Source organism: Westerdykella ornata (assembly GCF_010094085.1).
Source record: "Westerdykella ornata strain CBS 379.55 unplaced genomic scaffold EI97scaffold_3, whole genome shotgun sequence".
In the NCBI taxonomy this organism is placed as follows: domain Eukaryota; kingdom Fungi; phylum Ascomycota; class Dothideomycetes; order Pleosporales; family Sporormiaceae; genus Westerdykella; species Westerdykella ornata.
In genome coordinates this window covers 1,487,367-1,512,677 of record NW_022986853.1, presented here as the reverse complement: position 1 = coordinate 1,512,677, position 25,311 = coordinate 1,487,367, and the positions used below count along the sequence as shown (strand labels likewise).

Below are 25,311 nucleotides of genomic sequence, written 5' to 3'. Positions count from 1 at the left end.
ACCTGTGCGTAATTAGGCTTTTCTCCAGGCTTCAGCGACTTCAACAACTCCAATGCGGCATCCATAGCGTATATATTGCGGTGGTGGTCGTCGTGTAAAAATGTCGAACATTTGGTGTTCAGCGATCGCCAGGTGGGGGCGATCGCCAGGCGGTGAGTCACGGTACCCGTCCCGAAGCTGCGCACCGCCCTGGCCGCCTAGAACACCATCTCGGCTGCTGCACCATAGACAGGCCTACTCCCTACAGACATCGCTAGCTCAGCTATCCGCGATAGGAAGGTCAAATCTCGCCTCTGGTCGGGATTAGGCTTGATGCGACCATGGACCAGGCGGTGTCGTATCGTGAACACTGATGGACCGGGCTGGTGGGAACGAAGCGGGGAGCCATATATAAGGAAGCCTACGCTGCTCTTTGCGAATGCCACTGCCAGCTCGAAATCCCATCGAAGACTTCGTGGTTCCTGTTAACAAGATGAAGTACTCCACCATCGCAATGGCATTATTGCCATTGGTCTCCGCAGCAGGCTTTTCCAGGCAGCAGTATGAGTCGGGAGAGGTCATGGCCTTGATGATGCAGGCGAAAGAGGTACTGAATGCGCTGCTCATGCAAAAAGTTATTCTGTACTGACCCTACGGCAGCGTGCCTGGGCGAAACACCGAGCCGCTGGTGGCTTCGATCACAGAAAATGGAGGGGCTTCCGTGACAGGCGCTCTGACAAGAACCGCATTCGATGCATCAACGGCAAGGTGGAGGCTGTCAAGGGGGACCCCAGCCAGACGTACAAATGCAAGGACATTGTGAGCCATCTCTGTGCAACCCCAAAATTCCTAATCATGTACCAACACATGGCAGGATCTGTACGACTTCTTGACCCACGGGGAGCTCGGCAGCACTACCGGAGAGGGTTCCGGTTCCTGGGGATGGAGCCATAAAGGTCGCGAGTTCATCATCATCGGACAGGCCGATGGTGCTGCCTTCGCCGAGGTCTCGAAGGAAGGCCAGCTCATCTATCTCGGTCGCCTTCCCCAGCAGTCTGAGCCCGTCATCTGGCGCGAGATCAAGACTCTCGGAAACTACGTCATCATCGGCTCCGAGGCCAAATATCACGGCGTCCAGATTTTCGATCTTCGCAAGCTTCTTACTGTCGATCCCAAGAAGCCAAAGGTGTTCTCGACCCAGACCGACCTCACTGCGCTCTTCAACGGTACGTGGAAGCAATAAGCAGCACGGCATTCTTGACACTGACATGGATCATTCAGACCTCCCCATGGGACGTGTACACAACGTCGTTGTCAATGAGGAGAAGAACTATGCCGTTGGCGTTGGTGCTCAGCCTCGCAACGACACGTGCGCATCTGGTCTCATCTTCATCAACATGGATAATCCGGCGAAACCGTACAAGACCGGCTGCGCGCCGCAGGACGGCTACGTCCATGATGCTCAGTGCATCGTTTACCGTGGCCCTCACAAGAAGTACTACGGCCGTGACATTTGCTACGGCTACAACGAGGATACCCTGACCATCTACGACGTCACCGACAAGAAGGGCGGCAACTCCTCTACCATCATTTCTCGCACCCCCTACGTTGGCGCCACCTACACTGTATGTACTTCTCGCTCAACCTTCTCCGAGCTAAGCTAACATTCTCACAGCACCAAGGCTGGGTCCTCGACCCCAATTGGCAAACCCACCTGGTCATGGACGACGAGCTCGACGAGGGCGAACTCGACCCAGAGCACACCAACCCGGACAGCCCCGCAAAGGACGGCTTCCCCGTCACCTACATCTGGGACATCACCAACCTCGAGAAGCCCGTCAACACGGGTTACTACAAGTCGAGCACGCGCTCCGTCGACCACAACCAATTCGTCTACGACGGCCTCTCGTACCAGTCCAACTACCAGGCCGGCCTCCACGTCCTCGACGTCAGCTCCATCCCCTTTGTCCCCAGCGGTAAAGAAGTCAAGGAGATTGCGTTCTTTGATACGTACCCTGAGGATGATCATGAGGAGGGTGGCGGTCGTGCGGTTTGGGAGGCTGGGACCTGGAGCCATTATACCTTCCCGAGCGGGTGGATTGTGATCAATACTATCGACCGTGGGGCATTCCTCGTTAGGCTGAGCAAGTTCAAGGGCCGTGGCAAGGGGAAGCGCCATGTCCAGCGTGATCACTGGGTCTCCTAGTTTTAGGTCGCATGTTTGATTTCATTGAATCTTTGGGAAGGGTGGATATGGCACGGTTAGTGGCTAGATAGTAAACTTTGCATTTCGATTTCATTGATCTTGGGGAAGGATTTGCATGTTTAGTGCTTGATTGATAGATAATGTACTTTGCATCTATTCCCTGTTCGTGCATCTGAAGTGACTTTTTCTTTCTACATGGTGGAGAAGACGAGATTCGTTGAAGTCAAATCCCTAACTCCGAAGCGTGCGTAGCACAAAATTCGTTCCCTCAGGTTCGCCCCTTCATAAGTTCGACCCGTGTTCGTTCCGTGATCCAAGTCCAAGACAATCGACCCTTGAGAAGCGTATCCCGCACAGGTGGTTTGAGTTTCTCCAAGGGACCGGGTTCTGGTAACGAACATCATGCAGGGTCGCGCACGATGTGCCGATGCGGCGAGGCATCATTATTACTCCGTCCCCTTGGGATGAGTGGCCCGTCCGGAGGCCTTGGCTTTTAATATCGAAATGCTTGTTTACGGGTATCTCGTCCCTCGGCGTCGAAATCCTATTACGTGAAGGAGATCGGTAACTTCGCGTGATCATCGCATGTATCGAACTCGATTGCTCGCACTGCCGACTTGTAGAACACCAGATCGAGCACCGTGGGTATTCCCAACGCGTAATTGATTGCCAGCGAGGGGGTCGTCTTAACACTCGCTTCGTTTCTCCCACCTACGCCTTCAACATCTCAACAAACTTCTGCCCCAGCGCATCCGCACCCACCGGATTATCCGCCGTCACCAGCTCCCTATCCACCGTAACCTGCCCCAACGCCGTCCCCAAGCCCTCCACCATCTCCGCACCCGCCTCCTGCAAACTCGACGCCACCTTCGTCACCTCCCCCCTAAACACGACCGTCTCCATGAACTTCTCCTCCGCATCAGACCAACTCGTAATCTTATACCCCTTATACGCAAACTCCCCATCCCCGACATATTTAGTCGACAGAAACGCATACGGCCCATGACAAATCGCCGCCGTAGGTTTCCCCCTCTCATGGAAATGCCGCAGAATTCGTCCCAGCTCGGCATTATCCCCCAGATCCGCCAACGGCGCATGGCCCCCCGGAATGAAAACCCCCGCATACCCCTCCAACTCCGCATCGCTAATCTCGGAAAACTTCTTCGGCCGAGAGAAACCGTTTTCGCGCTTCATCCGCTCGATGAGGTCCGTTTCGCGCTTACGCTCGTAGAAGTTGCCTGCGAAGGCGGCGAGGGAGAGGCTGAGCGGGTCGGGAGTGGGTTCTTTGCCTTCGGGCGAGGCGAAGGCGATTTCGTAGCCGGCTTCTAGGAGGCGCTTGAGGGGTTTGGCGAGTTCCATGAGGAAGTAGCCCGAGGGCTGTTGGATGGTTTTGGATTCGGCGCCCGTGTTGTAGAGGGGGAAGGAGGAGGCGTCGGACATTATGATGAGGACCTTTTTGGAGGTCATCTTGGAGGTTTTGCTTTTGCTTGGACTTGTTTGGGATATTGGGAGTGTGATGTTGGGTGGATGGCGTTCAAGTTTAGTATGGTTTATCTGTTGGAGGTAGGTCATGGTCAGTATGACGTCAGTTGCAAAGCTCGCGTAGGACATACTGTTAGGATAAGGCCGGACGGAGGTACTCTATTACCATTTCTTCACAATAATCATTTCATGTTGATGTTCTGAACACAAATTCCCTCATCCTGGACGGATACCGCAAAGAAATGCGCAGATTGATCACGTGACGAGGCATTCACTGCCAAGCCGGCCACCTCAGTTGAGCTGTGACTGAACCTTGCGCTGCTAATAGCGGCAGATACGATTGGTACGCCATAGCAGATCCGTGGATGAAGTGAGGGCTTTCCAGATGAAGTCCCGGGTCTACTGGGGCTCTGGGGATGCACTGCTGGCCGGCGTGGAAAACCTCCTGGCCTTATGGACATCGACACATGACTGCAACCTCTTACGGCGTCCCTGTTTTTGCTGTTGGGTTCTTGACCAAGCCCTCCAGCAGTGCGGGATCCAAAAGCTTCGCCTCAGGTGCCTCGACTCCGCATCTGATCTTCATGCTCTTCCAATAGGCGCCAACGCTTCTCTCCTCAGGCATGAACACAACGGTGTTCACATACGTCGTTGTCGTCTTCAAGCAGTCATCCGCATTGAACAGATCGGCCTCGCATCCGGCTTCCTTGTAAGCGAAAAATACACCGCAGCGAGCCATAGCCGGAAGGTTGATGCAGGTGCCGTTCTTGTACGCCGAAGGAGGCAGTGGGAAGTCTACCCGTGCTATCAGTTCTCCACGACAGTGTTGCGGGCCACTTGATCCAGTATATGTCATTGCCACTATCGGCAGCTGGGGGTTTGTTGGAGGGGGTGATGCGCCAGGTAGCCCCGTCGGAGCAGAGGGAAGTGATGACTTGACTCTGCTGCTGGGTTTCCCGACAACACTCGTCGAGGGTAATGGCGCCGTTTTACTCCGCCCTATCATCCCATCTTCGTCGTTGATGCTGCTCCAAAATATGGATGTCGTCATGAGCGGCGTTGTCGGCACCGGTGTTGGCTCCGCCGTCAAATATACAGTTGGCGCAGGATAGATGTCTGCGCGGTCGAAATCGGAACCATTGATTTTCGCCTTTCCCTTGACAGACTCGCGATCAGACTTTCCGGCTTGCTGCGCCTGCACTTGAAGTATGGGTATGATCTTTCGCGGAGAGCTTCTGACCTCAATCGCTGCAACGAGGGAGATGGCCACCACGAACAAAAGAAGTACCGATGTAACGATAACGAGTACACGGCGGGAGAGCCCCATGATGCATGCTGAATTTCAGGTGGTGGGTGATGATCGAATTTGAGATCTGCACAAAAGGTAAGACGTCGTGATCGTGCCAAGCTTTACGAAGCTTTCAACGTTTCAGGGAAGGAGCCCTGTGACAGCGTGAAACAAGAGGACGAACTTGGAATCTATAAGCGACAGACGACTCCAGATGCACAGAAAAATAAATGATGAAAGCGAACAAGTTAAAGACCATAAGCACAACGCATTAAGGGGCAGGACAAGCAAAGGGAATATACGATTGAACTGAGTGCACAACGTGATCTATTATCAACTGATCATGATTCGAAGGAAAATATTTTGAGCCGATACGCCTGCTCATTTATCATTCCGCGAAGAAACTTGGATAACTGTTCCTTGAGGGACAACGCCGACCGCTTCGAACACAGATGAATCTTCTTCAACAGGACCACATAAACGGAAACATCCCTTGAATGTTCACATATCCTCTGTTAAGAAAATTGAATTTCTCAGGTTCGAGACAGGTTGTACAGATTACATACACCGCTTATCGTCTTCGAGGCATCCTCAAGTTCCGCAAGAGAATGGGTCAGCATACCTAGATACTGTCGGCTACGGTCTCGCCTCGTTGAAGTAACCGTCGCCGAATTCCGACCTAGACTGCTCGTCAAAGTCCTCCTCGGAGACTTCTTCAGAGTCCTCCTCAGACTCCTCATAGGAATCATCTTCCTCGACCTCCATTTCGTCAGATGCTAACTGATCCTGCTGCTCGACTGCTTCAAAAGAAGGTGATGGATGCGCTTGATGGCTGGAATCAGAAAAGGCATCACCAATTCGCCGATGCCGGCGAACTCGCTTCGCAAAGTCTTCATCAGTAGAGGACATCATGGCGACCCGGCATTTATCAGCCATCCGCTGGTTTTCAAGCCAGCATAGGGGCTATGAGGAACGCGAACCTCGCATAACCATACCCAAGTAAGAGCCTTGCGCATACTGATGCGTGCGACTTGACCGGACGCACTCCAAATGACAAAGCGCTCATCTGGATCGACCATGTCTATGGCCTGTCTGCAGTAGGGACACTTCGGCGAGGCTTCATTTATGTCAAGACCTTCATCGGCCCATTTTGTAAGGCAGTCGGCACAGAAGATATGACTGCATTTCCGTGTACGAAGGAACTTGTCGTTACCCTGAGAAAATTCGAGGCAGATGGAGCATTGCTCAGCAGCTGCGATGGGTTTTCCGCCGCCATCCAGTGCGTCTTGGGATTCAGACAAGCTAAATGACTCACCAAAATCATACGGCGTGATGGCACGGCAATGTTGTAGTGCGCGATCAGGATCACGGCCAACGGCGAATGCTGTCATGAAGACATCGTCTGTTCTCCAAAAGGGGAGCTCGCGGTTTATCTGTATTTGCTCTAAGGTCTCGACTCGACGAAGTACTGCCTTGCCGGCTACATTATTACAAGGCTGGTCAATTAAGTGCCTTGTCGTAGAAAAACAAACTCTTCTCCCATGCGTGGCAGGCTTTTTTCTTCCGATTAACATGGTGCACTAAGCGTTGAGCAAGCACCCCTGTTATGCGAGCTACCGTTTCCTTATAATCAAGGTCTCTTTCCTCTAGAGATTCCTGCAGGAGTAAGATGTGGGAGATAAGGGAGTCGTATAGCCCCCGAAGGTTGATATGGTTCCGGAGGATCTTTGGAGATACACAAGGGGCGGAGAGTTCCAATTTAATGGCCACCCATGCTGCCTTACTGCTCTGGCATACGGCATGTCGGATGATTTTCCGTAAGAGAAAGGTATTTACTCCACAGTATTCTCCCGCTTCAAATATGCGGTCTTCCTTGAGGAGGATGTTCAGGGGATTGCAGACTTCTGGCAAGCAGAGAGCAGTAGCTGGGTAGGGCGGGAGACAGCAAGGTTCGTCGAGCTGACTTGATGTTGAGTCGGGTAAAGACATTTTATTGGATATTTGGTGCGGTGGTTGTAGGGCCAGCTTTCGATACCTCGAAGAATTTTTTCGACAATGGAGTGTCTACAGTTTGAACGAGTTGGGGTTTCTCAAAAAGAGTACTGTAACAGGCGAAAAAAGGTGCATATATCATAGGGTCTTACCATTGTGTACATAGCTGAACTGTACAGAGGCACAAAGGCTGTGACATTGTTCAGCGGCTCCAAAGAGGCTTTCAAACCTTCAGATGTATACAAAATTGGGCTAAAACCAAGCAGGATACGCTTCATTGTTCAGGCGTCTCGGAGCTGAAATCCAGCGGGACACGGGTGATTTGGCGCAAGGTGGTGGGAATTCTGGAGGGGACGTTGTAGGGATGCAAAGACAAACTTGCTGCAAATCAAGGCGTGACTATTTGTATCGTTGGCGAACGATGAGCATAGAAGCGAATGCCTGTAAGTCAAGTCCAAGTATGCCGTTGTCGTGGGAGTACAAGATGTGTTTATATCTTCAGTTAGCGTAAGACACGGTAAGATGCATTGGAAATCCGCTTGATTAGACAGCATAGACAAAGAAAGAATGCCGTTACTTTTTTGTTTCGGATTTTCTGTGGCGAAACAGGATTCACAAAGGCGTAGACAGTGTCTCATGTAGGTAAATCACTCAACAGAAACCCACCATGGACCTCTCGTCTGGTAGAAACAGGAACATGGTTTTGCGTCACATTCTCCCTGCTTCCTTCCTCCTGTAATCTGTGCTTCCGCTGCATAGGTCTGTGGCCCTTATTTTGAGTCAACAACGTTTAACCGACCTCCAATGTCACTCGCCAGCTTGCAGTGTGTGTCTGTTCACCTGAAAAGTAGGGGAATAAAATGTTCTGGCTGACCCTTAAATTATGAGACAAGTAATTCTCCACTTGTAGTAGACTGAAGGTCAGGTTCAAACAATATTTTACCATGAAGAGATATTATTGGGTAGTATATCATGCGTCTTCTGCAGACACGACAGTGTGCAGAAAAATGCATCCCAGATTAGAACGCCAAATGAAGCCATTTACGCGTGTCTCTACAATCCTATCATCCCTCCTCTGCCAGTGTGCACATCATAAACAGCACATCCCTGTTTACACCCGCCTTCAGGGACAGTCCACAGCATCAGATCTATTGATAGCGGTAAGAAAATGAGGGCGCACTTATTGGAGCCCAGTGCACTTCTCCGTCGTGTGCGTACGCGCGGCATTGCGTCGACCCCTCTCCAAGCACAGTCTGCACGTCAGTCTGACGTGGCATTTCGCCCGAAGGTGAGTATGACTCCCGCACCCTCACAGAATGTTGCGCTTCCATATCGATAGATGTGCATTGTGCTTTCGTGAGAAATTGAATCCACCACATCTTGAATTGTCCCGAGACCGTTCACAGCTGTCTCGAGACCGTCCACAAACAGTTCATTGCGCATGGCGAGGAAAACAGCGTTAAGGATGGTGTACGCTGCATCGTTTCCAGCTGTGTGAGAATCCAGTGGAGAGAAGCCGTGGATATGACAGAGATTCCGGAGCCCAATCCAATGCCCTCTGTACGATGGCAAGCCCACCTCGCCTGCCAGCACTTGGGTGTCCACAGTCTTAACTACCATATCAAGAATCGACGCGTCTATCCCAATGCTACCCAGCATGTTCGTGTCGTTCTGAAGAGCGTGTCCGATGAGCACAATCGGGCATCGACCAACCCCAGGATCCTCCGGATCGATATCCCAATTGAAGGCCGAGGTCAGAGCATCCTGGATTTGCGAGAGGGTTAGGAAACGCGTTTGTCCGAAGCGATTCTTTGTAGGGTTCCCGGGGCAGAAGCGGCGATTTATCAGGTGAGCGTTCTCGATGACTCGGAAATGGTAGAAGAAGATCTTCTTCAACAGGTTCTCAGCGAAAGGGCCTTGTAATTCGGGCTGTACGGCGCGAAAGTCTGAAGAAGAGACCATTGCCAGTCCCACCTCGGTGACTTTGTTATGATTGAATTCATAGGCCTCACAGTCGATGCAGAGAATCATTGCATGTTCCAACAGCGTAGGCGCGTCAGGTATGGACTCGACTCCCAGCAGATGGCGCATAACCGCTAAGGAGGAGCGTTTCTGGAGATCGATTTCGAGAGATTGACTGTTGCTCGCCATCGTTGAACTTGGTTGAAATATCCCAGGGGTTGAAGTTGTGCTTTTGTGTGCGCAACTCGGACCGACTTATGTGAAAAGTGGTGCGAATGCGCCGTGATCTGCGCGCGGTTGTTCGGACCGTCTGGAACATAGTGTTCAATCTTGCAGCAGTTGTGGAAGGTTAGTGCAGCTCCATATAGGCGCTCATGTTTCCAGTGAATGTGCGGGCGCCCGTTCTTTTGTAGGGTCATTTTCGCACGACGCACCCGTGAAAGAACGGATAGATTACATACTCGACAATACTGAAATTTCCGGATTAATACACAATGAATGATGCTGTATATAATGATCTGTCCAGAGAGAGGAAGCTTCCACCAAAACCAGAATCTAGTTGCTAGGTGTGCTGGGCGGTCTGCAACATGATGGGCGAAAAAAGCTGCTCCCTCACAGCTTTTCGTCTGGCGGTATTGATCGTCCAAATCGAAGGGGGTTCCCAAGTTAGGTCCTCGACAGTGGGTCTCTGCGCCATGGAGGTCCACCAGTGACGCAGCGACAGGTTCAATTCGTTAACTTGCTGTAGTCGATCTCGTAGGACTCACAGTCCAAGCAGATGATGACAGTTTTGTCCATAATTGCCGGCACGTTCTTGAGGTTTGCCATTCCCAGCAAGTGTCGCAATACTGTGATCTCAGATCAGGCACAGGAAGTCCTTAAGACTCCCGAGCGGGTTCTTAGCGGAATTGACGGGCGATTGGGTTTGGGACATGGTGACTGGGGTATGCTTCCCAGATAGTTGTGTCTGAGGCTGTGTTATTCCGGATGGAAACTTAGTTTATATGTGCGGTACAGAGGTGTAAAGGCCGGCTGCCAGGCGTGAAAGTCTAGCGTGGCCCGACCCTTCCCACTTTAAGTCGAGTAATGCTTGGCTATGTACCTCGAGAAGTGTGAACGGCACAAGGCAGAAACACAGATTCTAAGAACTGCGCTTTTGACTATATAAAGGAACCCTGAGCGTAGAAATATGACACAAGACGGGTCTGCCATGCTAAAATGCGTCTGCGATGGCGAATAACTAGCACTTATATCCAAGATCTCTAAGCCATTGGACGGTTGGCCGATAAGTGGGGCTTGATTTGAGCTTTCCACTCCAGCATAGTGGATGAAAAATGTTCGACCATATCGTAATCGAGGGAAAAAGGCAAACAACTTGCATGAGACTTTGCAAAGTCAATTCCTACGGCGTTGATCTCAGTGGAATTCTCATACTGTAGGAAGCGCACGGCGACAAGATGTTTGTTGGTTAAAAGTGGGGACTTTATACCGTTCAGTTTACTCCAGCTACTCTATATGCGCCATTTATACCACGTCCTCACTTCCAGTTTGGATTGATATTAGTTGCTACGCGCATTCTTTCAATGGATTGTTAATTGCGGGCTGGGAAGCTTACGTAACCAACCTAAAGCTTTCATGTTTGTGCGCTTCAAATAGTAAACGAGACGAATAGGACAGGATTGGCTGCGCAAACATGGGGATAGTCACATGTACAATTAAGCGGAAAGCTGACGTGCGTGGTTACATCGGTTATTCCCCTACTATCCCAGCGTTAGTCCTTGAGGGTCAGGACCACAATTATACTTATATAGGACGTGGTCATCGAATGGATCACCATGCCAGTACTTATAGAGAATAGAGATTCGCGGACATGTGCTAAGTCTGGAGTAATTATCGACAAGGATAAAGAAGAGTCATGTGATTGTAAAGGGATATATTTGTATTGTAGTAAGGAACCCTTGGAAATGGTAGCACACATGTGACTACTCTAGTTTAGGTTAGTAACACCAACAACCCTTGGGAAGTGCCTGTTCACGATTGCTCGCCGGATACCCTACCGCTTTGGCGCTTGACAGGCTTGAAACCTTCTACAAGCGACCCAACTAAGGGTGAGTGAATTCGGGCCGCCAGCATTACGCCTACTTCCAGGTGCACCTGCTCGTCATATGGGAACGGGCTGCGCCTTTGCGGTTGGCTTGCAGGCAGACTTGACAATTGACTCTAGCCCGACAGTCTCGTCGAAGATGGTTGTAGCGATCACAGCGCTCACAGAATGTTGCAACACCCCAATTGTCCACCTGGTCCCGACTAAGCGCTTCAATGGTATCGACTACCTGCTGCGGTGTTAGTGTGGGTGAGCTTCCTTCGTCAGTCGCAGCATCTAGACCTCCCTCACCGGCAATGCCAAAGTGATTCAGGACCATGAAGACCGCGCCAAATAAGGTGTATGCTGCGTCATTCCCGGCCGTATGTGTATCACGGTATTCGAACCCGTGGCTCTCACAGAGTCTTCGAAGGCTAATAAGATGCCCAGGACCAGTGTATACGCCTAGCGATGGCGCGAGCTCTTGAGTGTCTATCGTCATTACCGCGGTTCCGAACAGCGATACATCGAAGTCCAATGCCCGACTAAGCATGCTCAGGTCGTTATGAATTGCATGGCCCATGAAAATCACAGGGCAATACTCTGGCTCACCTTTCCCCTTTGCAGGTTTCAAGGGCCAGTTGAATGCCTCTCGAAGAGCAGCCTTCGCTTCTGCGGGAGTTACGAAACGAGTGTTCCCAAATCGATTCTTCGTAGGGTTACCTGCCACCCAACGACCATTGATAAGAAGAGCTGTCGTAGTAAGCCGATGATGGTAGAAGTAGACATTCTTCAGCAAATTGATACCATGGTCCCCAGGCGACGGGACTGCATGCATGTCATGAACTGAGAATGTACTGAGGCCGATCTCGGTCAACTTGTTGCCATCGCGCTCCCATGATTCGCAATCTACGACGTTGATTATGGCATTGGACAGTAACGACGGTGCGTGTGGAATGATGCGAATACCCAAAGCATGCGCAAGAACAGAGGCGCTGCTCTGGGACTGCAGAAACTCCTTCAGATGCTCCATTTCCGTAGACGGGCCAAAGTAAAGCATACCAGTGGGGTCCTGCGCCACTGGTAGGGACGAGTGAGAATCAAAGTCCCAAGTGTCCATTATTTGGAAGGAGTATCGGTGTGGGTCTGACAAAAGAGTAAGGTATTTGTGCTGGGGGATTTTATATTAGCGGGCCCCGGAGGTGTTCGCATTGTGCACATTCAAGCTTGTCGACTTTGTCCGAAAACAATGATGAGCTATATATGAAGATATCCAAAATCACATATAATGAGAAGAGAACTGCTGCACAATGTCGTTCGGGGCAGGAACTCAAACGAGTTATGCATCTTGTATGACAGCGTTGTCAACATCGCTTGGGGTCACGGATTCTTTGCCGGGTTATTCGGTGCCCATTGGACAGCGGTCGGGACGCTGCTTTGCGTAAACCGTAAAAAAGGGGATTTGGACACCAATCAGCGCAGTGCCTCAGAACCTTGGGAAAGAAAGGACCGTACCTCCTGGACCATGCAAGCAAAGAGGAGAATACGCTATTGATTGGATTATAGCCAATTGAGTTCCGCGGAGCAGGTAATCTGACATTCGGAGGAAGTTCAGTCAGATAGGGAAAGCTACAGTACGTATGTGAATGGCGCAAGTGGATGTGATGACGTCCTCATGGGAGTCCGAGTCCCCATTCGATCGTGGATTGATGGCTCGTAATGATGCATTCAGATGGGAAAATGGCCCTTGATCAGCTAATCCGTGACATTGGTAACGATGACATTGAATAACTCTGGGGCGAGTACGCTGCGCCATGTCTATCGCATCGAGACTGGTCTCCTGTTTGGACCGACCAAGCAATCGGCCAGAGATATATATAAGTTATCACTGTAGCAAGGTAGCGACGTTTATATTGCTAGAACTCCGCTAGTACTATGTTTCCCTCGCCCAACGCTCTTGGGACTATATACCAATCATTTTTTTTTCTCTGAGACGGAGGAACAAACGTCATAGGGCGGTCTCAGGTGTTAGGTGAAACCGTTTGACGCTGATTCTGTCCCAGATTAGCAAACTAATCTACAGTTAGGTTGCATGAGCTTATTCGAAACCCGTCGGAATGTTACAAATACCGTTAATGCCTTCTAAAGGTGTTGCTAGTCTTAGAGTGGAGCATTCTTGGGCAAACATATCATGCAAACTCGCTCAGCGTTCAGGCATTGATACGACCACATCAAGAGTTTCGCAAGCCATCCAAAGTAGTGCAGTGTGAAACCTTGTCTTTAAAATGTTCGTTAATGTATGAATGTCGCTCGCGTCTCTCCGCAGGCCCGTTTTCACTGAATTTATCCCTGGCTGAATAATTAACAGTTTAATGGTCGAACAGTGCATTGCACATATATCTTACAAATGGATGTGCTAGATATGTAACATGTTGACAGCACTTGCTACAGCCTATAACCGTTGTATAGAGACAAAAAATAGTAATTGAATTAAGGAGTAGTATGCTACGTAATTAAGATATAGTAGTAAATTTGTAGGACTTTAGATCTGTAACTATTATTGGCTATTAGCGGCAGGTACTAACAGTTGCGTGACAAGAGTGCTGCTATTTCAAATCATTTAATAGGATAGCACTCCAGCGTAGCACGATGGTAGTGATCCTATGGTGGTAGAAGTAAACATTCTCGAGAAGATGGAGTCCATGTGGGCCTATAGAGGTAGTAGAGTGCATGTCCCGAGTATAGAACGTATCGAGGCCAATTTCCGTCAGCTTGGATTGATCGCGTTCGTAAGACTCGCAGTCCAGGACATTGGCAACTGCGTGGTTAAGGAGACGCGGCGCATTCGGGATGAGCTCAAGTCCTAGGCAGTGGCGAAGAACTGCTGCGTCTGTCTGTGTCACGAGGAATTCTTTAAGGCTGTCCATCTCCGTAAGGGGGCCATATGGGAACCTGGTACAGCCACTGAGATGCTCGACTTCGACATGACGTAAAGACGCCTTGCCTATTGCGTTCAACCTTTGCAACCTTAATGAAAGCTCTGAGCGATGTTAGCCAAGCGTATCTGGCGGGTAGGGGCTGTCTCAACAGACTTAGTCTTTCTGAGTCGTTGACAATGGCAGAAGTGTACAAGGGTATAATTACGAGGGGGAAGGTGAGGAGTATTTGTGTTCTAGATGGAGTGGGCTGTTAGTGTGCGAGTTTACCTGGGCATCGAGATGTGAGTACTTACTAGAAATCGGCGGTTCGTCAGTCAAGGTTGAGTTGTTGCAAGGTTGTCCGCACGCAGGTTGTGTACAAGAATACATAGAGATTATATACTCAGCGGATTTGGGTGACGCGACAGTCCGCCCGTGCTTGCCAAGTGTGAAAGCATGACTTTCATAGAGCGGTCAACGTCACAAATGTTGTTGTTGGGCGGCTTTCACACGAACCCTGATATGGGCCGCAGAAATACGGACAACACGTCACGCACTGGTCAAGCTTCTATAACAGCAAGTACCACTGCAAGACATCGCCTTTTGGTATGCGCCACTCACACAGCGAAACCTTACTGTGACAAGGTAATCCGGGTGCCATGAAGTTGGACCTGATGCTTGGGCCGTTAGTAAATCTAGTGGCGCGATCTTAACACCATCAGCATAATGAAGTGAGAAACTTGGCAAATCTTAGTTAATCGTTCACTAATATGTTTTCTGTGCACTTACGCTTTAGCCGTTCACTCTAAGATCCGTGATAGTGACTGACGAAAATGTTTCAAGCTGGAATACCGCCCGCGTTGTCACCCTAGGCACCGGCTGCTGGATTCTTAGACTGTGAGATAGAGGAAAACAAAACCTGGCGACGATATGTATATATTTTAACAAGTTTCTTTTTTGGAATTGGCGCTGCCACTACACGGTGTGCTAGAGTCATGGTGCCCGGAAGTTGTAAGTACCCGATTTTAATGCATAGCGGTCAGGGATAAATGAGGAGCGGCGGGCAGCATAATATCTTAGGATACGCTTCGAGGCTTTATGTACTTCGCCTAAAAGTCAATTGCCAGTGCCAATTGTTGCCATGATTGCTCAAGGGAAGTCGCAAGTCAGTTTGTTACGACACAGCGGGGGTTTCTCAATCTATCAACACTCTTGCAGAGTAAAACTTTTGCTCTTCTACTCCTCGTTATGTATAAGGAGCATCGCTCTCTTCTCTCCGCAGGGCCGTTTTCCCTGAAACTTCCCGGGCTAGAGCTCATACCATACGATTACATAGGTAGAAGTGCTAGATATCTGACGTTCTGACAGTATTGCTACAGCCTGTACGCGCTGACGGAGACGAAATGATGGTGAGCACTTATTGGCTTCCCTGGATTACCCATATCCCTCAAATATTTCCTGGCGATGATTGAGGAGGGTTACATCACGTGATCAAGACGAGGTGGTGAATTCGCGGGACTCGGATCTGTGGCTGTTCTCGACTATTGGTGGCCGGTCCCAACAGTTGCGTGACATGAGTCCTGCTATTTCAAATGATTTGAGAGGATAGCACTCCAGTGTAGTTCAGGAGCAAACGCGTGTCCTCAGGCGTCATTGGTCGATGGTCAAAGCTTCGCCTTCCTTAGCGTTCGCTGTCCAACTTTAAATCGACGTCCTCCTTAGTGTTCCATCTCTCCTTCCCTCGAACCGTCGCTCTCAATTTGCTACCGACGCCTGAGTGGATCTCGCGGACCATTCCGTTAGATCCGTAGGGGCTTCGCATGGATCCGCGTCTGCTCTTTGGCAGTCATCACCTGTTGTGATCAGGTTCGCCAGGCTTAGCAATGAAGCTAATCTCGGCACTATAGTCATGGATTGGGCTCAGCAGCTGTCAAAGTCTTATATCTCTCCTTGCAGGCATTCCTTTATTAAGTCGTTTCTCAACATACAAAGCCACCGTTCTCCAGTGTAACAGCTGAACCACGTGCTCTGGCGCCTGCACAGTCTCGTTAGGATAACGTCGGCGTTGTTCAATAATTGACGACCATTTATCCTCCTTGAATCTCCGAAGAAGCATGGGGCGGCGCATTCAATGGTTCCAGTACTCACAGCCTGTCGGACTTCGCCAGGGAGACTGCACAATGCCTACTTGTCCTGCTGACCTGCGAAACTATGGATGCACTCCGTCTGACCATGGAGCCATATTTGGCAACCTAGTTATCGACAGGTGAGGGTTCGATGTAGAATATGGTGTTGCGGAACACCAATTTTCCCACTCCCCGACAGCTCCGCCAAGTTCATGTGGGTGGTGCCGCTTCGGTTCCCAAAGCCCTGCGTGAACGCTCCGCACGTCTCGCAGTATTGCTCTTGCGCTGTTAATTGCCAGTGCTGCCTAGTGCATAATTCTCCTCAGAGTCAGGTCTTCTTACGGATCACTCGGAGCTGCTTGGTGGATCGAAGTTGCGTCCTCCATACCGCCTTTTCAACGAGGGATCTCCACTCTACAATTTCACCTGGATACAACAACAGAACTGTACAGCGACTGAGTTCTATTTTTAACATACAGATCCCGCCCGGTCGCTTTCACTCTTTCACGGCATCCTTCGATAAGGTGCACTCGTAGGGTAACCCAGCAGACTGCAACTGATGGATAACAGTTCATAGGAGCTTCTTTCACCGGTTCCGATCCAAAACCGTCGCTTTGACTCACCAAATGAGACTAGCGTGGCTGGAATCGCAGCAGAAAAAGCTCACCGCCACCCACCAGAAACTCTTCTCCCACAATCTGCCGCTCCCTTCTTTCCTCAAGCTCTGAGAGGACTCTCGTACGCAAACCTGGAGGCGCTTAACGATCCACCCACCATTGAGACTTCTCGTTCTTTGGGACGCTCCCAACAAGTCTGGTTGTCGCCAGAGCGGCTTGAGCGCCTACCTACTCCGGATCTATTTGCCGCTTCGTCACCAACAGCGTCACCGCGCCAGTCTGATATCCGCTTCTTCTCTAACTCCACGCCACTACCAGTAAGTGCTAGTCCGTGTATGCTCCTGGTCAGCGTTCATTGAACTTTTGCTCCAGAGAAGGATGAGTGACGCCGCGCCGGCGGCCCCCGACGAAATCCGCAGCCGGAAAGACGGCATGGACAGCGACGAGGTATTGGCTGGGCAAGAGCATCGTCGCCAATCAGATGGGGGCATAGCCAACGGGAACCGATTCCGTGACGAAAATCTGTGTGGCCCAAATCGACATGAGGACGGTGATTGTGTCAATCAAGAAGACTACCGCGCTTTTGATGTCGGCATTCATGAGCAGGGTAACCTGGATGGCGTCTTGTCTGACCAAAGTGATCATGGCGATGGCTTTCGTGAGCAATCTGCAGACCGTATTGGCAAGGACGACTGGGATATTCGCGAACAGAGCCAAGGTCATCATCGGGCTCGGGAAAACGACTTCCATGAGCGGGTCAACCGGGAACATGAGCCTCACGGCCGCAATGCTTCTGACTATGCTCGGAATGGCAGTGAAGCCAACGGTCATAGACTTCTCTCTCGTGGCGACAAGCGCGGCCCAGGGGTCGACGCAGACATTCCAAGCCCACCCCCGAAGAAGATCAAGAAGAAGCCAGGCCCGAAGCCAATGAACAGACCCCCTCCAGTGAAGAAGGACGACGCGCGAGCTAAGAAGGCCTTGATTAGGCAGATCGAAGGCCATTGGGGCAAAGACTTCATCAAGAATTACATCCCGAAATATCATCGACCCCTCCAGAAGCGCAAGAAAGGGAAACCTCGCACACACAACAGGAAGTCGGAGGACGATCCCATGAAATGGATGCCCAGCGTTCTGAAGGCCATCCTCTCTCTTGCCGCCAAGAGCGATGATAAAGCGCGCCTGAAGAAGCTGATGGGGGATGTAGTTCGCTACCGTATTCAACATACCGGCAACAAGAAGCCTCAGCTCGTCACTACCGACTTTGATGTCATCGAGGACATGTTGGACCATGGCTGGTCCGTCGGCCAAAGCTTTAGTATCCGCTACAAGCATCTTATGACGAACCGTGATGAGCCAACGGACACCAAGGAGAAAGACGCATACTACAAAGATTTGTTCCGCGAGGAATCTTCGTCCGACGGGTCGGAGGCTTACGGCGATGAAAGTGGTGAAGACGACGAAATGGGCCAGGATGATGACAGTCACGAACTTACCCACGACTACCAAATGCGCAGCGGTTATTATGAGCAGCTGCCCGCGAAAGCCCATCAGCGCCATAGCACAAGTTACGCAGTGCAGGAATACAGCAAGTCGACCTCCTCAAGGAAGCGCGGTGGAGCGATGCCCGAGTATCGCGTGCCGCCTACTCCCCGAGCACCAGGCAGCTCCTATGCTGGTCAGGATACACGTATGTCCGATAGAGGTGCTAAGCCTGACCGCTCTCGGCCCCGCCCTCGCGATGACTACGGCCTCCTTGATGGTCCCGACACTTATGACAGCAATGGGTACAGTATGTCACGCCGTTATTCGTACGAAGGTATGTTCATCCTCTGCTTTAGTTGACGAGCAGGTCGCTAATTTGTCAGACGCTGTCAACGACCGTCGTCGCCCAGCGAAAGCAGACGTGCGAACCAGCGACCATTCCCGTATCGACCACCGCAACGCCAACGCTCGTAACCGTACCATTGGGTCTAGCCCGGAGACGCCCCTCGCTCGCATGCGTGACAGTGCAAAGCAGGAACCCAAGTTCTCTCGCATCTATAAGCCATCGCCTGCGCCCAAGATCAAAGCCGAACCTCTTGACGACGAATCTAAACTCAGCAATAGGCACCGCGCAGCTGAAGCTTCCATCAAGCCATCCGGACCTGCCGAAGCGGACTTGCTGCGTGAGGAAGAGGTTGAAGGGGATGGGGACAGCGAGGAGGAGCTCCGCGCTCAACTTGAACTCGCCGAAGCTAAAGCCAATGCTGCGAAGCTGAGGTTGATGTTACTGAGCAAGAAGCGCAGGTGAGTAATCCCCGCGTATGTGTTGGATCATGAGCCTAACTTCTGTTCCCAGGAGCGGTGCCGGCGAGAGCAAGGGTAACCCTCTGAGTCTTGGAGACTGAGCGCGTAATTTTCTGTGACGTGATTCTTATTCTTCGAGGTCACCTTTATCGGTTTCCTCTTCATTAGTGGGATGTCGGGTGTGTGGCGCAAACAACCCTAAAGGTAAGGAACTGCAAGGGAATGGTTTTGGACTCGCGAATGGTGTGACTGGGTTTGCAGCAAGGCTATAATGGTAATACAACATCTTTACATCAATATTCTACACTTCTTATGCGTCGTGAAACCTTAGTCATTGAAGCCGGCAAGGTTTTGAAGTCATAGATTTGGACTGCTGAATGGGACTGCCAATGAATAACCGAGAAGAGCCGAAAGCAACCACCGACACCAGAGAAGGTATCTCCCAATAACCAAAGCACCAAACACACACATAACCAACAAGAGAGGAACACACAGAACAGCCCCGTCCGAGTAAAGAGCTACAGAAACCCTGAATCATCTGGCATGACGAAGCCTTTCGCATCAAAATCCGCCCGAATGAAGGCAGTCAACGCGTCTATCTTCTTCCGCTGGATATGCAGTGCCCCGATCTTTAGGTCCTTCTCTCGCTGGCTCATCGTACTTAGAATGGAGGCAGCTCTTCTCTTCCCATTGCCGGCGTCTCCATTACTCGGGGTTCCTTCCGTTGGCATCTCTGGCGGGCTCGTTGCCGGCTCCTCTACTTCTGACGGTTCCGCCGGCGGATACCGGGGATCGCCGTGTGCCTCTGGCGTGACTTTGAACACTGACTTGCGCGACGGCGGGACGCCGCCGACGAGTACCAGGAGAAGTTTCGGCTGCAGTGCGCGCACAATGATATTGTTGTGTTGGAATTCTATTGTCAGCGTTTCCAGCGCAGGCGGCGAAGCTGAGCTCTGGCTTTCTGAGGCGTTCGCGTCGTTAACATGTTTCTTCTTCAATGCTGCTTCGTGCTCTTTCCAAGCCATGGAGATGAGGGCGGCTTGATCTCGGAGCTCTTTGACGTCGACGGGGGTGGAGTAGGCCATTAGGGTGCCGTTGGGGGACATGACGCTGGCAGGGCACGTGAGTGATGTGGATGTGGAGAGGTGGAGAATGAGTGGGACTTACAATAGACGGGGGTAGAGCTTCGGGTCGACATTTTTGGCGAGGAGCTCGCTGAGCTTGAGAACGTTTAACATTTTGGGTCTGCGAAGTCATGTCAGGATACGAGATTCAGTTACGCGGGGATGGAGAGGGAAACGATGAATAACTTGAAAGGAACGGGAAGAGTAGTAAGAACTGAGAAGATTAACAGAAAAAAAGAGGATTCAAACAATACTAAAGTGAAGAGCATAAGCCATACCTAGTCACATACGAATGCTAGCAATGGGAGGGAGATATGGCTTGTGATATCTTCGGTTCCCGCCACGTCTCAGCGGCGGGACCCCCAGGGAAATCGGTCAACAAAGCCCTCCGCGACTAGTAGTGGCATAGAAATCAAGGCCGAAGCGCAGCTACAAGTAGAGGCGAGTATACAAGACTGCTGTGCATGGTGTTGTGATGTCAGGAAGAGACTAATTGTCAAGCGCGGTAAAGCGCCGACCGCTTATCCATGGATCTGACCAGGTGCCCAATCAGCCGAGCCACATCACGTGCCTTCGTGTTTCTGGCATGTTCCCCTAATATACTCCATAGGACCCGTGATTACAAAAGAGAAAGAGCTGGAGTATATGTCTGGAAATCAACAGTCATCGGCGGTTGTTTTCGGGTGAATGTGTTCTGTCCAGAGCCTAGGGCAGATAATTCCGAGCAATTGCCGACGGGCTGCGGAGCAGCGCTTACTCAGCAAACGTCATCCCTTGAACCACATTCCCGAAACCGCTTGGAAACCACTTATTAGCAGCTCCCCGCGTTCGATTTTGCTTGAATTCCATCGCAGCGACGTTTGGAACTGCAATTGATGTTATTCTTGCGACCTGCAGTATCACATTGCTTCCGACTGCGCAGTTCAATTGCTTTTCGTACAATCAACCACACCCTCCCTCCCAGCATTCTCCGAGCCCTAGCAACCATGGCTTCAACGGACCCCACCAAATACAAACTTAACCACTCTATGTGCGTTGCCCTGCCCAAATTCGACTGTGGATGGATTATACTTACGGTTTATAGGATCCGTGTCAAGGATCCCAAACGCTCCGTTCAATTCTACGAATTCCTCGGCCTAAAGCTGATCAACAAGCTCGAGAATCCCGATGCGAAATTCGACCTCTACTTCCTCGCATACGATAGCCCCAGGGCAGTCTCGCACGGCAACCACTGGACAGATCGGGAAGGTATCGTGGAACTCACACACAACTACGGGACCGAGAACGACCCGGATTATAAGATCGCGAACGGCAACCAGGAACCCGCTCGCGGCTTCGGCCATTTGGCCATATCGGTCGATAATATCCAAGCGGCGTGCCGACGGCTAGAAGATGCGGGATATAAGTTTCAGAAGAGGTTGACGGATGGGAAGATGCGGAGCATTGCGTTCGTTCTGGATCCTGATGGTTACTGGGTGGAGATTATTCCTCAGAAGCCACTGGAGGAGACTGAAAATATCAAGGAGACGGACCCTGCTACGTATAGATTGGTATGTATATCGCTGTTGCTACTGAGCCGAAACTGACTGGACGAGAACCACACCATGATCCGCGTCAAGGACGCCCAAGCTTCTCTGAAGTTCTACCAAGAGACCATGGGCATGAAGCTACTGCGGACTTCGGAAATGAAGGAAGGGGGTTTCAATCTCTACTTCCTGGGCTATGGTCCTGATGCGCCGGCAACCTCAGCAAAGGGTGTCAGCCCGATTGCTGATCGCGAAGGTCTGCTGGAACTAACGTGGAACTACGGAACTGAAAAGGATCCGAACTTCAAGTACCACGACGGTAACGCTCAACCCCAGGGCTTCGGTCATATCTGTCTGTCCGTCGACGACCTTGATGCTGCATGTGCCCGCTTCGAAGAGCAGAAGGTCAATTGGAAGAAGAGGCTGACTGACGGGCGGATGAAGAACATTGCTTTTGTTCTTGGTACGTTTCAGCGTTCGGCGATCTGTATGCTTACTAACAGTGGTACAAGATCCCGATGGTTATTGGATCGAGATTCTACAGAATGAGAACCTGAAGACACGTGCCAACTGGTGAGAGCTTCACATGGCAGTTTGCATGCCGTGGCGCACTCCCACGGTCAACACCCCACGTTTGTACAAATCTTCCAATAGGACCGGGACCGGGACACAGCATTTGTACAGGTACCCTGAGCATTCACAGTCGATGTAACGCTTCTTTGCAGTCGTCTTCTTGGTCCACGTCTGCAGTACAATACGACTAGCTCAGCCTATCCCGAGCTCTTTGTTGTCTACCCCGATGCAGTGCGTTCAGTGCCCTTCTGTCTTAGTCGCCGATAGATATCCCTGCCACCCAAAACATACTCCGGTCCCACTTCGTATGCATACGAAGTCCCCAAAAGGTAATTCACGGTCGTTTATATAAGACATTGGCAGGCCGAAGGCGCAATCGTGGGGTAACCATCACCAAAACGCGGGGGCGGGGTAGCAATCTAAACCGCAAAGAGTAAGCAAGCTCCTGTACAAAGCTTCCGCTCACAGCTGATGAAGATGAATTGCAGGACTGACGTCCGATAGCGGACCGTGCTCCTCAGAATAGATAAATACGAAGCGTAGATCTGTTTCTCCCAGCAGCTACGCTTTACCCATTTGCGCCAGTGTAATCAACATGCCCATCTCATTGAGCCCAACCAGACCAAAAGTCCTCATTCCTGAGAAGGTATCTCCGGATGGACTTGCACTTCTCAAGGAGGACTTCGATGTCGACGAGAAGAAGGGACTCAGCCCAGAGGAGCTCAAAACCATCATTGGCGAGTACGAGGCTTTGATCATTCGCTCCGAGACCAAGGTCACGGCAGACCTCATCAAGGCTGCTAAGAAGCTCAAGGTTGTGGCAAGAGCTGGTGTTGGCGTCGACAATGTCGATGTCGAAGCAGCTACACAGCATGGAGTGATTGTGGTGAATTCGCCTTCTGGCAATATCAATGCCGCAGCGGAGCACACCATTGCGCGTACGCGATTTGCCACTCTAACTGAACGCCGAACTGACGATTCTAGTCATGATGGCTGTGGCCCGGAATATTGGAGACGCGGATGCCAGCATCAAGGCTGGCAAGTGGGACCGTAGCCGTCTCACCGGCATTGAAGCAAAAGGCAGGACGCTGGGCATTGTTGGTCTCGGAAAAGGTGCGGATGAAATACTTTTGCAATCAGCCACGTACTCACGGTTCCCTAGTCGGCCTTACTGTTGCTCGAATTGCGAACGGCTTCGGGATGCGGCTGATTGCGTATGACCCGTATGCGAACGCGAACCTGGCTGCTGCTGCATCTGTTACTCTTAAGCCCACTCTTGCGGATGTGCTCAAGGAGGCGGATTTCCTGACATTGCACACTCCACTCATTGCATCAACCAGGGGCATGATTGGAGCTGCGGAACTTGCTACAATGAAACCAACTGCTCGGATATTGAACGTCGCGAGAGGGGGCATGATCGATGAGGACGCTCTGGTGGCAGCTCTCGATGCCGGAAAGATAGCTGGTGCTGGTATTGATGTGTTCACGTCTGAGCCTCCGAAGCCAGATAGCTCAGCAAGCCGATTGATCGCTCATCCTAAAGTGGTTGCCACTCCTCATCTGGGGGCATCAACAAGAGAGGCTCAAGAAAACGTCTCGATCGACGTGTGCGAGCAAGTCGTTACGATCCTCAACGGAGGCCTGCCACGATCAGCCGTCAATGCCCCCATCATTTTGCAGGAGGAGTACCGAACCCTACAGCCATTCGTGATCCTCGTCGAAAAGATGGGGTCTCTCTACACACAGCACTTCCTAACCCACCGCTCCGCCTCCGGTACGGCGACAAAGTCCTTCCGCACCACCTTCGACATCATCTACGAAGGCGAGCTCGCCGGCCTCAACACCACCAAACCCCTCTTTGCCGCCCTCGTCAAGGGCCTCCTCACGCCCATCACATCCTCGGACGGCCTGAACATCAACATCGTCAACGCCGAGCTCCTCGCAAAGGAACGCGGCATCCTCATCAACGAGCAGCGCTCGCGCGAAAACGTCGAAGACAAACCCTACTCTTCGTTCGTGACGCTGCGGGCCCGCGCATCGCGCTCCACCTCGGCCGTCCGCTCCGACCTCTCGCGCTCCAACTCGCCGTCCGCGAAGCGCGCGCTGCAGTCGCAGAAGCAGTCGGCCGAAGACCAGGACCAGGTGATACAGGGTTTCGTGTCGGGCAACAAGCCGTACATTTCGCGCCTGGACCGCTTCAAGGGCGAGTTCGTGGCCAAGGGCACGTTGCTGATCTGCCGCAATTTCGACTCGTGCGGGAAGATTGGGTTCGTGGGGAGCCAGTTGGGGAAGGCTGGGGTGAATATTCGGTTCATGAATGTAGCGCCGTTGCATGAGGAGGAGAATGGGCATGGGAGTGGGAGTGGGACGGAGGCTGCTGGTGCTGGAGGGGAGGAGGGGAATGAGGCGTTGATGATTCTTGGGGTGGATGGGGCGGTTGGGGATGAGGTTGTGCAGAGTTTGATTGGGAGTGAGGGCGTGTTGGAGGCGAGCGTGATTAACTTTTGATGAGAACTTTTGCTTTTGGTATCTTAGTTTGCGGTCTGCTGCAGGAGAGGTGGAGGGGAGGAGAGGATTGGAGGACTGGACTTCAACGTCTGGCTTAGAGAGGAATACACCGTCTTCTCTCATGCACTGTGCCATGGACTATTGAACTCGACAGAAGCATTCCTTTGAACTGTTTTTTAATTATTTGTCTGATCGATTACTCCGAAGCTGGTGTTGTATCCGCGCCTGTCACATCCCCAGTCTTCACTTGCAGTCCTTCCCTTCCAATCCCATCGATCCCATAAGCCTCCCGAAATAACCTCCCCCAAGCTAATCCCAAAAAAAACCCCCCAAAAAACCCCAAACAATACACACGAAACCAAACCCCATCCTACTACCCCTAATCATCCCACCGCATACCCAAAATCAACTCCTCCACCTCATCCACCTCATCCCCATCCACATCCTCCCCATCCCTCCTCTCCCTCTCGCTCTCCCTCTCCCTCTCCTCCCCCTCCCTCAAACCTGCACCCCGCTGCCGCTCAAATAGTCACATCCCCGTAGCCTTATCCAGCGTCTTTGCCGCTATAATAGGCCAGCCCAGCACGATGGCGAGGAAGGGGATGACGGCGCTGGAGGTGCGGAAGGCGTGGCGGGCG

The 25,311-nt window shown here is 51.5% G+C and overlaps 10 protein-coding genes across 10 annotated transcripts; 4 read left to right on the top strand and 6 right to left on the bottom strand.

The window, feature by feature from the left end:
* Positions 1 to 244: 244 nt before the first annotated feature.
* EI97DRAFT_430745 (uncharacterized protein) lies at positions 245 to 2,344 on the top strand. Its single transcript, XM_033797766.1, has 5 exons — positions 245 to 586; positions 640 to 798; positions 854 to 1,205; positions 1,261 to 1,604; positions 1,655 to 2,344. The coding sequence occupies exons 1-5, from the start codon at positions 473 to 475 to the stop codon at positions 2,183 to 2,185; spliced, it is 1,500 nt and encodes a 499-aa protein (XP_033657256.1). The 5' UTR covers positions 245 to 472; the 3' UTR covers positions 2,186 to 2,344.
* Positions 2,345 to 2,626: 282 nt separating this feature from the next.
* Positions 2,627 to 3,944, bottom strand: EI97DRAFT_184754 (ThiJ/PfpI family protein). The gene is made up of 2 exons (XM_033793544.1): positions 3,834 to 3,944; positions 2,627 to 3,739 (listed from the first exon to the last, which is right to left on the bottom strand). Exons 1-2 carry the CDS (start codon positions 3,834 to 3,836, stop codon positions 2,897 to 2,899), a joined length of 846 nt encoding a protein of 281 aa, XP_033657255.1. The 5' UTR covers positions 3,837 to 3,944; the 3' UTR covers positions 2,627 to 2,896.
* Positions 3,930 to 5,428, bottom strand: EI97DRAFT_184761 (uncharacterized protein). The gene has a single exon (XM_033793545.1). It carries the CDS (start codon positions 4,992 to 4,994, stop codon positions 4,149 to 4,151), a length of 846 nt encoding a protein of 281 aa, XP_033657254.1. The 5' UTR covers positions 4,995 to 5,428; the 3' UTR covers positions 3,930 to 4,148.
* A 163-nt stretch (positions 5,429 to 5,591) lies between these two features.
* EI97DRAFT_464914 (uncharacterized protein) lies at positions 5,592 to 6,901 on the bottom strand (the record flags this gene model as incomplete). Its single annotated transcript, XM_033801446.1, has 2 exons — positions 5,951 to 6,901; positions 5,592 to 5,894 (listed from the first exon to the last, which is right to left on the bottom strand). The coding sequence occupies exons 1-2, from the start codon at positions 6,527 to 6,529 to the stop codon at positions 5,592 to 5,594; spliced, it is 882 nt and encodes a 293-aa protein (XP_033657253.1). The 5' UTR covers positions 6,530 to 6,901.
* Positions 6,902 to 8,207: 1,306 nt separating this feature from the next.
* EI97DRAFT_482416 (uncharacterized protein) lies at positions 8,208 to 9,098 on the bottom strand (the record flags this gene model as incomplete). The annotated part of the gene is made up of 1 exon (XM_033802067.1): positions 8,208 to 9,098. One exon carries the CDS (start codon positions 9,096 to 9,098, stop codon positions 8,208 to 8,210), a length of 891 nt encoding a protein of 296 aa, XP_033657252.1.
* Positions 9,099 to 11,047: 1,949 nt separating this feature from the next.
* Positions 11,048 to 12,025, bottom strand: EI97DRAFT_370871 (uncharacterized protein; the record flags this gene model as incomplete). The annotated part of the gene is made up of 1 exon (XM_033795256.1): positions 11,048 to 12,025. The coding sequence occupies one exon, from the start codon at positions 12,023 to 12,025 to the stop codon at positions 11,048 to 11,050; it is 978 nt and encodes a 325-aa protein (XP_033657251.1).
* A 5,006-nt stretch (positions 12,026 to 17,031) lies between these two features.
* Positions 17,032 to 19,043, top strand: EI97DRAFT_455920 (uncharacterized protein; the record flags this gene model as incomplete). The annotated part of the gene is made up of 3 exons (XM_033800684.1): positions 17,032 to 18,472; positions 18,522 to 18,942; positions 18,995 to 19,043. The coding sequence occupies 3 exons, from the start codon at positions 17,032 to 17,034 to the stop codon at positions 19,041 to 19,043; spliced, it is 1,911 nt and encodes a 636-aa protein (XP_033657250.1).
* Positions 19,044 to 19,460: 417 nt separating this feature from the next.
* On the bottom strand, positions 19,461 to 20,180 carry EI97DRAFT_370917 (uncharacterized protein; the record flags this gene model as incomplete). Its single annotated transcript, XM_033795259.1, has 2 exons — positions 19,461 to 20,052; positions 20,110 to 20,180. 2 exons carry the CDS (start codon positions 20,178 to 20,180, stop codon positions 19,461 to 19,463), a joined length of 663 nt encoding a protein of 220 aa, XP_033657249.1.
* An 872-nt stretch (positions 20,181 to 21,052) lies between these two features.
* On the top strand, positions 21,053 to 22,169 carry EI97DRAFT_370744 (lactoylglutathione lyase; the record flags this gene model as incomplete). Its single annotated transcript, XM_033795247.1, has 4 exons — positions 21,053 to 21,096; positions 21,151 to 21,616; positions 21,662 to 22,055; positions 22,105 to 22,169. The coding sequence occupies 4 exons, from the start codon at positions 21,053 to 21,055 to the stop codon at positions 22,167 to 22,169; spliced, it is 969 nt and encodes a 322-aa protein (XP_033657248.1).
* Positions 22,170 to 22,437: 268 nt separating this feature from the next.
* On the top strand, positions 22,438 to 24,946 carry EI97DRAFT_184671 (phosphoglycerate dehydrogenase). The gene is made up of 4 exons (XM_033793543.1): positions 22,438 to 22,598; positions 22,654 to 23,103; positions 23,150 to 23,278; positions 23,328 to 24,946. Exons 2-4 carry the CDS (start codon positions 22,761 to 22,763, stop codon positions 24,671 to 24,673), a joined length of 1,818 nt encoding a protein of 605 aa, XP_033657247.1. The 5' UTR covers positions 22,438 to 22,598; positions 22,654 to 22,760; the 3' UTR covers positions 24,674 to 24,946.
* Positions 24,947 to 25,311: the final 365 nt, after the last annotated feature.